We start from the raw sequence: 12,089 nt of genomic DNA on the forward strand, positions 1-12,089 counted from the left end.
GTTTGAAGAATTTCAATAAAGTTTGGAATGTAAGTTATAATTTACAAATTTTAAACTGTAACAAAAAGGGGGGTTCACTATTAAAGCTCGGGTAATCTAATCATTCGGTCAACCAACTCTTTTTGGTTTTGAGAACAGTGGTTCGATTCCTGCCTTGTCATCAATAACGTGTTTTATAAATAGAAATAAACAAATAAAACTCTAAAAATAGGTTTATTTAAATTTCTTAGTAATTATTTCGTTTGTTGCATTAAAACCTCAAAAATGAACTTATAACTAATAAATCATTTTGGAGGTTCAGCCCTCAAAGAGAAGTCGAGCAAGTTTGCGTCGTCGAGCGGGAGTGTGTATATCTCGCCGGTGAAGAACTCTATGAGTGATTTGTTTTCCTTATATCCATTTCCAGCTGCGTAAGTCCCTAACACGTCTATCACAGCTCCTATTCTTGTATACCTTCCAAGGTTAATCATGGTATCCCTTTTATTTGATTCTTTCTCTCCAACGCCTTTATACATCCCATCCATCCTTTCAAGTTGATATTCTATATGTTAAACCATTTATATTACATCTCAAAATGGAAAACAAACGGAAGTCAGGCACACAAGGTGGTTGTACAGTTACACTTGCATTAGTACATTTCACTGTATGTTCCACATCTCTTAAACTGGCATAAATGATCCACTCTTTCTTCCCAAGTTTGTTCCACGTCTTTTCAAGTCTTCTGACTGCTTGGTGCTCAATACCTTCCATCGCCCTCACAAACGAATTGAAATTCTTCTTTCGAAGTAACTCGGTTGCTAAACTGAGAACAGCAAAGAGACACTGTCGGCGCCTTTCTTCATCTTTTTCTCTGACTATTTGATATGCAATCCAGAGTGAAAAGAGTCTTCCCCATTGGACATAAGTATTCACTACAGAAACATTACGAGTCTTATTGTCTAAGAAGACGTAATAATCATGTGGATTGATTTTGGAAAGGAACATTAATTCGACGTTAATGAGTTGCTCTGGAAGCATTGAAAGACATTTGGGGTCACCGATACAAACGTCCTCAAAAGCTATTTCTTGGTCTTCTTGCCCAACTAACCGCCTCTTTTTTATCGAAATGATCCCATTTGCTTCAAAAACCGTTGCAATGGCTTTCTCGGCTTCATCGACGGGACTTAAAAGAAATTGTGAGTTGGAAACAAGCCCTTTGAGGAACTTGACAAACTCCATTGTCGCGAGACGAAGACTTTGGTCTGAGAATTGGTCGCTTCTTGTCGAGAGCCAAGTTGTGAGGATCTTGACGTAGCTTGCACTCATCTTCTCTCGCAACGAATTTTCGGATTGAAATGCGTATAAGAAGTTCTCTATAATTGCTTCAAGTACGTTGAGACCGTCATAGAGTTGTTGGTATACTAAGATCTGTTTTATAAACTCTTTATTCTGGACGAAGGTCAGTAACTTGAGTATATCTGTGAGATTTGAGACATAAAGATCTTTACCAACGACTTGGACGGTTTTCTGGTTTAACATTCGGAACGAATTCATTTCAGTTGGGAAGTCTGAGATATTAAAAACGTGTTCGAGGGGTGCCGATATGGCTAAAACACTTTTTAAAATGTCTGTGGGTGTTTCTAAGTTAGAAATAGAGTCTCTGTCGTGCTTAATGAGGAGACTAGGGTTTCCTGAGTCATTTGGTTTCTGTTGATCTTCATTGTAATTTTGACTCGATGGCAAAACACCATCATTTGAGTTCATTTGAATAGAAGGACTTTTGGAATCTTGAGGCTTTGGAGATAATTGGTCGAAGTAGCCTTCCGGGTTTGATTTGTCATGGGGATGCTTTGAAGGAAAAAAGATGGACAAGACCGTCCGATGCTTTTGCTTTTTCTCGTCTTTCTTGTCAAGCTTCTTCTTCTCCTTCTCTTCCTTTTTGCGCTGTTTCTCCTCCGCTTTCTCTTTCTTCTTTTGCTGTTTGTCTTTGTCTTTTTCTTTGTCGTCTTTGAACTCCTTCCCACTCTTCATGAATTCTGCAAAAGTACTTTTTCACAAGTTCACGGAAACTTGGAATTCTATGGTGGAAATCTCTATTTTCTGAAACTTTGACGATTTGTCAATTCAACCTTTTTTTAGACTTTTGATTGTGTCAAAAACAAGTTAAATGACGGGATACTATTTGAAACAAGTAACTACACTATTTATAGTGGATCACTCGTATAGCTTATTCTACTATAAAGGTGGTTTCTTTGAATTATTGATGTGTTAGTATGGTTTTACTTACTGTAACGGGTTTAATTTGAGTTTTTTAAGCACTTTATTGTAATTACTCTTACTAATATTAACTAGAAACAAAAACTGAATTAGTAACTGTTTTTGTTGTTATTAGTTCTAATTATTTATATAATAATAATACCAACAAGTTAAAAAAAATACAAAACTTAATAATTCACACTATTAATTATTGTTTAATTAATAATTCTCATTTTTCACAAAATAAACTCAAACTATAAAATATAGTTTTCTATAAATGACTTTATTAATTTACAATTTTTTAAAATATTGAGTATGGTAAATAATGATAGTACTTTTATTATTTTAAAGAATTATTTAATTCATGAGGAAATAATTTTATATGCGATATAAGAGGGTTTAGAACTTGTTATTATAATCATGTCGAACAGACTTTTCCAGTTACTTACATGCAATCAGACGCCCGAAGTTGCACAACAGCAAGTTGCGTTTCAAAATCAGAGACTTAATCAGACACTCCCGCAAGTCATCAGTATAATTCAAGCCCCGGAAGTGTTACAGAACATTGGACTTTTAAATAAAGTCTTAATTTTCTTTAAAAATTGTTTGACATCCAAAAACCCTGAGGTGGTAGCACAAAAGAAAAGCGAATGGAATTCATTTCAAAATGATGTGAAGCAGGGGGTACACAATTTACTGATACAATACCTACTCCAAGGCCCCAAAGAGATTTTTAACAATTTATCGGAAGTCATAGCAGTTATTGCGTCTTATGATATACCTTCACTGGTGTGGCCTGATTTGATCGATGTTTTAGTGAATGATACAAACACAATCAGCATACAAAACGCATGTTTGAAGATATGCTCATTACTCTTCGAGAAAATCGACGAACATATTATGCAGAGTTATCTTCCAAAAATACTTTCACGACTCACAGCAGACATGAACAACACACATATGTACTTAACGAAGTTAGAAGGGATCAAGAACTTATTGAATTACAGAGCGTTCTCCTACACCCACTTTAATAACATTTTTGATATCATTATAGTGATACAGCCAATTGACACTGAAGAATCATTGAGTCTCAAAATTGAAGCACTTGATATTATCGTCAACAAGCTCTATGATAAATTGACAAGTCAAAACCAACGAATCACTGAGTTCTTAATTAACGCTGTCAATAAGTTTGGAAAAGACCAAGACTTCTTAAAAAAGGTATACGATGTCTGGAACACCATAGGGGAAGTTGAAAGTGAACCTGAACGAACGAGAAAGTCTCAAAACATCATGTTAGAATCGTTGAGTGTTCTCTTCAAACAAATTTTGGAGGTCATTCAGTTGTTTGGCAATGATATAATAGAAGACGACGATGATGAAGGTGAAGATCAAAACAATGTGATTTACTCTGCACAATCAATTGTGATGAACCAAGTGATTATTGGGAAGGACGGGTTTGCGAAAGAGGTACTGACCCTGATAGCACAGTTTCTTCAACAGAATGAACCTGGCAAGCAGTACATAGGATTGATTTTGTTCTCCGCTGTATTAGAAGGGGGGTGTTCATTAGAAGCAATTGTTAAACAATTAATAGTACAATCAATTCGATTGTACACAACAAGTCAAGTCTCTCTAGTCAAATTGGCAGCTTCAAAGAGTGTCATTAAAGCAATGGAAAACGTTCCACAGATTGTCGACGACGCTTTGGTCGATACGTTACTCCAAAGCGCAATTGTTGGGTGCAAGTCGAATAACACGGCTTATGTTGTGTCGTCGTGCTTAATCATCGGGTATGTCTACAAAACCGTTGAGATTCCAAACGCTCTTAAAAAAGAAGTCCAAAATGTGTGTCAAATTTTGTTACAGTTCTTGCGAACGGACGACGAAAGAATACAAAGGACAGCACTCCAATCATTAAAACGAGTCATTTCAAATCTTGATAAAGTCCAAGGGGAACAGATAGCAGCTGGGTGTATGCAGACTCTATTGGAAGGGATACCAACTTTAGAGAACCAAAAGAAGATGAAAGCGATTGGTATATGTCTTGAGATATTGGGCAGTTGTTACGAGAATTTGGCGCCATATATAGTGAAGACTCCGGACCAATTTAAACTCCAAAACAACATGCAAGTTCTGTTACGATATTTGAGTAACACTGATACATACGACTCTTCTATGAAAGCTATCATCTGTTTGGCGTCTGTGCTTGGAGAAAAGTTCTCTGTATTTATCAGTCCAGTTGTTTCACAATTGATTGTATTGATGAAAGACTTTTCACAGAGTGAGATCATTGGGGAGACGTGTAACATCATTGAACAACTGAGTATAGCGTCGAGAACTGCGATGATACCGTTTGTAGAACCTTTGTTGGGTCAACTTATTCAAGCACTCATGGCCCCATCAATGGACTATAAGATCAAGTTTAAAGTGATCAGAGCTATTAGTGGGTTAGCCCTTGGTGTTGGATACCAGAACTTTAGTAAATACACGGAGAACGTGTTACAGATGTTACAACAAATCACACAGAACTTGTTAAATATCCAAATCGATCTGAATGATGAAGACGGTGCCGAATTCTTTGAAAATATGATGGAAAGTGTTTTGGTGTGCTACACAAGACTCTTTAAAGGAGCGAATCAAACTGTTTTGAATCATATGGTGTTGCCTGTACAATTGACACAAAGCATATTTGACGTGTTAGGAAATGGCTCTGGACATGTCGACTCCGATACTATTTATTGTGCCATCTGCTCGTTCTTCATGTGTTTGTCGGAACTGCAGTTTATCAACCAAAACCCTACTTTGAAACAACAGATCTTCAATCCAAAAGTTCTTAGTGTTATCACCTCATGCCGTAATAACACAGAAAACCCCGAAAAGGCAGTGATTGTCAATACGTTGTGTCAAAAGCTTGGGCTGTGATTGATTTCTTTTTATTGTTAAGATGAATAAGGACATCATTAAGTAATAGTTAATTAATAGTAAAATATTGACAGTTATATCATCTGAAGTGCTATTATACGTGAGATCAAGAAATTACTCTCTCCACATAAGGCATTAGGTATACCTTCGTAATCGAAGGACTGTTGTTCACAAAAGTTCTCGTATTCACTCCCTTTCTTCCATATAAAGATGTCACGGAACCCCATCCAAAAGAGCCATTCCCACGTCTCTGAACCCAATCGAAAGGCATCACGCTTCCGCTCATTCTTGATCACAAATTTCTTCATGTCTGCTACCCGCCCATTTGATTCTAATGAGAACACAAAAGCGTCAGAGTCGTCGATAATACACGAGCGCTCGATTGTAGGGTTGACATAACCACCAAAGACATTGTTCTTTGTATCTTTTATGACAAAGACGACATTCTTTCTATTCAACACTCGTTGCCCAAATACACTACTGGACTTTGCCCAATCATCACTATTGGAATCAAAGACTACCGTCCCAACTTTCATCTTCGTCCAATTTTCAAGTTGAGCAATTTGTGGCTCTGTGATGAAGGCACCGATACGCTCCTTCTCTTTTCTTACCATATTAATCTTGGAAGATAACCGCTTCTCTGATGTCTTTAACATACGGTCGACTAAATCATACGTCTGTGTGCGCGAGAGTTGATAACCACATCCTAAGACTATATCTTTCTGAGCAGACGCTATGTGAAGAACACGACGAACCAAATTGGACTTCTTGGCAGTCAACTCTCCATTATTGAAAGCCAGAAGAACATAATCAAAGATCGGTTCACCTCTGTGGTGTCGGATAACAAACTCAAATTCTTCATCAGACATCTTCTTGATCTTGTCAATGTTCGATTTGTCGTCGTCGACTAATTTAATCAACTTTTTTGACTCATCAATCAGCTCCGGTGTGATGTTATAAGCATTCACTAACTCGGTCTCGACTTTCTCTGTTAACACGTGTTTGTCTAAAAAATCAACAACCAAATATGGACTCCCCATCCCTTGAAATTGCATGATGTTCTTCACATCCAATGCTTCAAATACCATGTCTCTTAAAAGTTCAAAACACTTCCTAACCCTGCCATCAGGTATCGACGTTATGTTCTGATTGAATTTGTCCGCTAACGTCTTATTAATCATTTCTATTTTCAAGTTTTCGGCCTTTCATTTCTTCTATTTTTTGTTGTGTGTTGTATTTTAAAGTATTGGGGTCTTACCTTTTGATCTTTTTGGCTGTTCAAACTCCACAATATAGTAACGAATTTCTAAAAAGTAGTTTAATGAAAGTAAAACATTCTATTTGAATAAAACTTGTTTGTAGTTTCCTCTTATTAACATGTATCATTTATTATAAAAAAATTATATAAATATTATAATACATTGTAACAGAGTTTTTCTCAACTTCTTTTTTTTATTATAAATTATTTTTATAGTTTATTTTGACATTAAAAAATAATATTATTAATTAATAAAAAATCTAAGTATAGAATTAATTATTAATAATTTGCTTAACAACTAATAGTTCAACTGAACCACTAAATTTAATAAAGAACTCAACATACAGCATCTGGACTTATTTGGTTATTTGTCCTTTGGCATATTTCACAACCCACTCGTTGTATCTGTCAAATGAATTTTCCTGATAACATTTCTTGAACAAGAAGAGCGGGTTTTCTGCCACTCTCTTTAACATACTCTTCGACCCACCATACTCGATCACTTGCATCTTCAAAGCCGTCCAAACTGCTTCGAAGTAATGATATTCAAGGCTCTTCATTATTTTGTCATCCCGTTGTTGTAACAAGTTTTGTTTACTCATAACTTGTTCACTTAAAGTATCTACACTACATCGCAGTTTAGTGTTTTCAACACGCAATTGTCTCACTGCTATTTCATTCTCTCTTGCTTCATCCTCGCCAGGCTCACCGACACTCCCACTTTCTCCAATTTCCTTTCTGACGTAATCGTTGTAATCATCTTGGATGTGCTTTTTCTCCATTATTTCCTTTTCAAGACGTTCTTTAAGACTTTCAAGTTCTGTTGTTCGCTCGTTCAATGTGTCTTCCAAGTTCTTTTTCTCACTTTCTGTCTTTCCGATGACACTCTGGTTGTTGTCTTTCAAGTTTTCTATAAGCTGCTCTTTGTCACTTAATTTGTTGTTTAACTCGTTGATAGTGTCTTTCAGGTCCCAATTCGCCTTTTCCAATTCGCTTTGTTTCTGTCTCAAGTCTTCGATGGTGTTGTTCATCCCACTGCGCGTGTTTTGAATACGACTAACAGTCTGATCGGAATTTGCACGACTTTTTACAGTACGCAGTTGCTTCTCAAGGTCGTCAATTTTCTCTTTGAGTGTTGTGACCTCTTGTTCCTTCGCAATATTCTCTTCGCTTAAGGAAGTAAGTTCTTGTGTGTCAACTTTGCTCTTCTCTAATTGAGTTTTTAAGAGAGCGACCATCCCTTCAAACCCTTCTATTTTCTCTTGCAATTGAGAGACTTCATCTTTCTTTTGTTCTAAAGAAGTTGAGAGGTGTTGGTTCTCCTTTTTAAGAGTCAAAACTTGTTGGATGTTGTCAGTGTTATTTGTTCTTTTGTCATTCGACAGTTTTTCAATTTCATCATTCAGACTCGAATTTTCTTCTTCAAGTGACTTCTTTGCATTTTCACTCTCAGTCAACTCTTTTTCAAGACTTTTCAGTTGTTCTTTAAGTTTGTTAATGTTCTCTTCTGATTGGACCAAAGAGTCTTTGACATCTTTGTGTTGTGAAAGCTGATCGCTCAACCTCGAATTTTCAGCACGCAATTTATCAAGTTCTGCATTGAGAATAGATGATTCGCTAACAAAACCAGACACCTTTGTTTTTAAATCGGAAATTTCTTCTTTTAATTTCTTATTTTCTTCATTCAGTGCTTCTATTTGATTTTTCAGAAGTACTGCGCTACTATCTCCACCGGCTATTTTCTGTGTTAATGCAGTAATCTGAGTCTCAAAATTCACTTTTTCGGCTGTAACTTTCTGAAACTCTTCTTCTTGTTGCTGGATCTTTATATTCAATTCCTCAATCTGTAAATTGACCGACTTAATGGTTTTGTCCTTCTCTGAATTTTGTTGTTCCAAAGTATGTTTTTCCAAATTGACCTTTTCGAGTTCTTCATTCAGCTTTTGCATCCCATCGCTGCCATTTGCCATGTCGCTCATCACCTTTGCTTTTTCATTTTCAACCTTTTCGACTTTGTCTTCAAGTGTTTTGATTTGTTCTTTCTGGTCTTCAATTTGTTTTTCCAATTTGTTATTCTTGTCGACTTGTTCTTTCATCTCTTCTTGAATTTTATTCTTTTCGCTTTGAAGATTTTGAATGTCTTCATTCGATTTTGTTATTTCTTCCTTTCCGTCTGTAATTTGCTTCAAAAGATTTTGTTTCTCAATTTCAAAGTCGTTTTTCATCTTTTCATTTTGTTGTGTGTTCTCTTGATTAACCTTTTCAAGTTGTGTCTTCAAACTTTCAACTTCTTTCGACACCTCGTCGAATGTTGTCAAATTCGTTTCTTTCTCTTTTGTTAAGATGTCAATACGCTCATTCATTTTCGTGTTTTCCTCATCCTTTTCTGCAATGCTTTGCTTCAATTCCTCAATCTTCAAATTCAATGTTTTCAAGTTCTTCTCGTTCGTTTCGTCGGAGGCTTGCTTCTCCTTTTTTACACTTTCAAGTTCTTCGGCCACCTTCTCCATTCCTTCGTTGCAATTCGCCTTATCTTCTCGCATTTTGATTTTTTCTTCTTCAACCTTTTTCAAGCTTTCTTCAAGCTCTGAAACACGTGCGTCCTTCACTTCGCTTATTTTCAAAAGTCTTGTTTTTTCGTCGTTTAATTCTGCAATTGTTTTATTGAGACTTTCTTCTTTCTTAGTTTTGACCATAATACTTACATCCTGGTCTTCAACTTGCTTTTTAAGTTTGTCGATTTCTTCTTGAAACGACTTAAAAGCTTCGTCGTTGAATGGCAAAGTGTCTTCTTCTGTTGTTTGCTCTTCTGTTTTTGAGTCTGTCCCCGCACTCGTATCGTCTTCCTTTTTCTTGTCTTTCTTCCCTTTCATCTTTTGAAAGAAACTCAGCCGCCTTTCTTTCTTGTCTTTGCCGCTTTTGTCTTTCTCCTTCTCTTTATGAGGTTCAGCTTCCTTTTCAACAGGACTGTCTTCCGCTTTGGCGGGAGTCTCAGTGCTGTCTGTCGTAAACCGTTTGCCAGAACCCGCTCGGGACATTCTTCGATTCAAAAAATTTGATTTCCGCAGGGGTTCTTCTTGACCTTTTTCTGTGCTTATTTCTTCTTTGATTTCTTCTTTTGGGGGTTCTTGAGGCACATCCTCTTTTGGTTGTTCGGGTTGTTTGTTTTTGTTGTTTTGTTTCGCCAATGTTTCGAGGATACGTCGTTTTTCTTCTTCTTCCTCATCGTCAAGTTGTGGTTCTGTGTCATCTTCTTCTTTTGTAGTAGTTGTGGTCCTTGTAAATTGAGGTTCGGGTTCTGCGACTGGTTGTGTCACACCCGCGCGAGTTCTTCGATTCTTGCCAAGTTGAATTCTCGACATATAATTAATTCATTTTTCAGTTCATAATATGGTGTGTTTGGTAGATATATTACACAACAGCATAATAGACTGTGGTGTTTTTTAATACACTTTTTATTAGTTTCATATATTTATAATACTAAGAATTCCGATATTTTGGTTGTTATTAATTCTTTTTGCATTTCTAAATTCATATAAAACACCCCATTAGCTTAGTTCATGTTTTCTCATAAAATTGTGTATAAATGAATAACATACAAAAGTGTTGAAATTACACGTTTTTTTTTGTTAATTATTTCTTACTATTGATATCAACATAGTTTTAACACGTCCAATTTATTGCATTTGAAGTAGTTATATATAAACTTCATTTTTAATATAATATGGTACATATTATAACAAAGAGTCACCGTTCATCAACGAAAAGAATTGAATAGTAAATTACAAATCAAATACAACATTTCTCATATGATGCGCCCGATTAAATGACCCCAAAGTTATATTGGCCATACCAAATGTGCAGTGATCCGCTTTTGTTGATTGACAAAGGCTTTGTGCAAGTAATGAACTCTGGTAACATGACATAACAAGTTCATCATAATTGTGAATCATCGTATTTTTGATTATTTCTTTCTCCTCTTGTTCCTTCACAACAACTTTTCCAACTTCTTTGATGTGCGTTGGAGATTGTGGTAACACTATTGAAGACAAAGATTCTTCCGACGAATTACTCTTTTTGAGTCTGTAATATCCTCTTCCCAAAAAATTGTCTTTTCCGTTTTCAACTCGATCACTTCTATTGAGTGCGTCAAGCAAATTCTTTTTCCACGTTTTTCTTGATTTTGATGTGAGTTCTTTTAGTACACAGGAATGCAAGTCGACGAAGTTGCAAACGTCGAATCTAAAAGAAAAGAACTCTTGGTCGGGGTTGAGTTGTTTTAAGGACTTTAAGATCCAAAGACAAAGTGTTGTTGCTTTGACTTCTTTCATTTTTGTATCAGTGTTTGATTTGGTGCACAAATAGCAAGTACAAGTGTTCAGTGTCTTGACTTCCATAACTTTTTGGGGTGTGAAGAAAGAAGTTCGCTTTTATAATAAGAAGTCAACCCTCTGGATAAAACAAAGAGCCAAAAATTTTTCGCTCTTTTCCTTATTTTCTATGAATAGCTGTTTCATTTTTCATTTTCATCGTTAAGCTTTTTAATTGAGGCAATTTCAACTTTTGTGTGTTAATTATTTCTTTTTCCCTGAGAATATCCACATGTTTTATATAACCATTTGTTTTGTTAAATCAAGAAGTGAAATGCGCCTTCACCTGATCATTCCTCTGTTGTATTTAACTTACTAATCATTTTTTAACTATTCTATTTTTAATACTATGAAATAAGTATTAAAAATTAATAAGAAATTTCCCCACCATTTTACGTTGTGTTTGTCTATTATTTAATTACTTCTGAAATAATTTACCCGAAAAACAATATTATTTAATCGCAAAATAAAACAAATATTTATTGTTTGAATGGGAAATAATAGAATTAGACTGCAGTATTTTTAGATTTGAGTCTCTTTGTTGTGGTTACAAATAAATATAACAACCCAAATCTCCCGTTTTCACAGATAAAAAAATATTAATTTATATTGGACGGTTTAAAATTTTAAAAATGCGCCATTTAATAATTTGATGGCAACGGGGGCATTTTTACACCTCCAAAAACAGTCATTTATTTTTCTGTTATTTTTTTTTCAAGTTCTAAAGTTGTCTGTTTCCTAAAAAAAGGTCTTTTTTTGTCTCTCCTTTTTATTAGTAACATTTTTTATTATAATTAAAGTTATGAAAACTAATAAAACAACAATACCTTCTCTTATAAATTATTTTTGTCAATTCCCGTTTTTTAAAGTAATAATTACTAAAATTAACAAGAATTCAACACAAAAAAAACTATTTCAGATATAAAATTTGTTTAAAATGTTTTTTAAAACATTTATTTAAAAATTTCTTTTGTTTGATTAAAAAAATTGATTGGTAAATTTACTATAATTTAGTATTATAATACATAGTAAAACGACATAAAAAGAAAAACTAATAATATTAATAAAAAAATAATATATCATTAATTAGCCATTATAATTCTATGTATTAGAAACATTTAATAAGTATTACAATAATTATTCAAATAGTTTTATTAATATTTAAATAATAAAAGGTATTAAAAGAGTTATACACAAGGTTACAAAATAACGACTTACAGATAGTAGTATAAACACAACAAAAGCATATTCAAATGCTATAACATAAGGGTTCAATTATTATGCCTTTATTGTTTTCTTGA

At 34.7% G+C, this 12,089-nt stretch overlaps 5 protein-coding genes across 5 annotated transcripts; 1 reads left to right on the forward strand and 4 right to left on the reverse strand.

The window, feature by feature from the left end:
• Positions 1-284: 284 nt before the first annotated feature.
• Positions 285-2,010, reverse strand: EIN_084980 (hypothetical protein; the record flags this gene model as incomplete). The annotated part of the gene is made up of 2 exons (XM_004184584.1): positions 285-541; positions 588-2,010. 2 exons carry the CDS (start codon positions 2,008-2,010, stop codon positions 285-287), a joined length of 1,680 nt encoding a protein of 559 aa, XP_004184632.1.
• Positions 2,011-2,655: 645 nt separating this feature from the next.
• Positions 2,656-5,160, forward strand: EIN_084990 (hypothetical protein; the record flags this gene model as incomplete). The annotated part of the gene is made up of 1 exon (XM_004184585.1): positions 2,656-5,160. One exon carries the CDS (start codon positions 2,656-2,658, stop codon positions 5,158-5,160), a length of 2,505 nt encoding a protein of 834 aa, XP_004184633.1.
• A 74-nt stretch (positions 5,161-5,234) lies between these two features.
• EIN_085000 (hypothetical protein) lies at positions 5,235-6,341 on the reverse strand (the record flags this gene model as incomplete). The annotated part of the gene is made up of 1 exon (XM_004184586.1): positions 5,235-6,341. One exon carries the CDS (start codon positions 6,339-6,341, stop codon positions 5,235-5,237), a length of 1,107 nt encoding a protein of 368 aa, XP_004184634.1.
• Positions 6,342-6,774: 433 nt separating this feature from the next.
• On the reverse strand, positions 6,775-9,780 carry EIN_085010 (hypothetical protein; the record flags this gene model as incomplete). Its single annotated transcript, XM_004184587.1, has 1 exon — positions 6,775-9,780. The coding sequence occupies one exon, from the start codon at positions 9,778-9,780 to the stop codon at positions 6,775-6,777; it is 3,006 nt and encodes a 1,001-aa protein (XP_004184635.1).
• A 420-nt stretch (positions 9,781-10,200) lies between these two features.
• On the reverse strand, positions 10,201-10,815 carry EIN_085020 (hypothetical protein; the record flags this gene model as incomplete). The annotated part of the gene is made up of 1 exon (XM_004184588.1): positions 10,201-10,815. One exon carries the CDS (start codon positions 10,813-10,815, stop codon positions 10,201-10,203), a length of 615 nt encoding a protein of 204 aa, XP_004184636.1.
• Positions 10,816-12,089: the final 1,274 nt, after the last annotated feature.

The sequence above is a fragment of the Entamoeba invadens genome (assembly GCF_000330505.1).
Source record: "Entamoeba invadens IP1 unplaced genomic scaffold scaff_1105074725643, whole genome shotgun sequence".
Taxonomy (NCBI): domain Eukaryota; phylum Evosea; order Mastigamoebida; family Endamoebidae; genus Entamoeba; species Entamoeba invadens.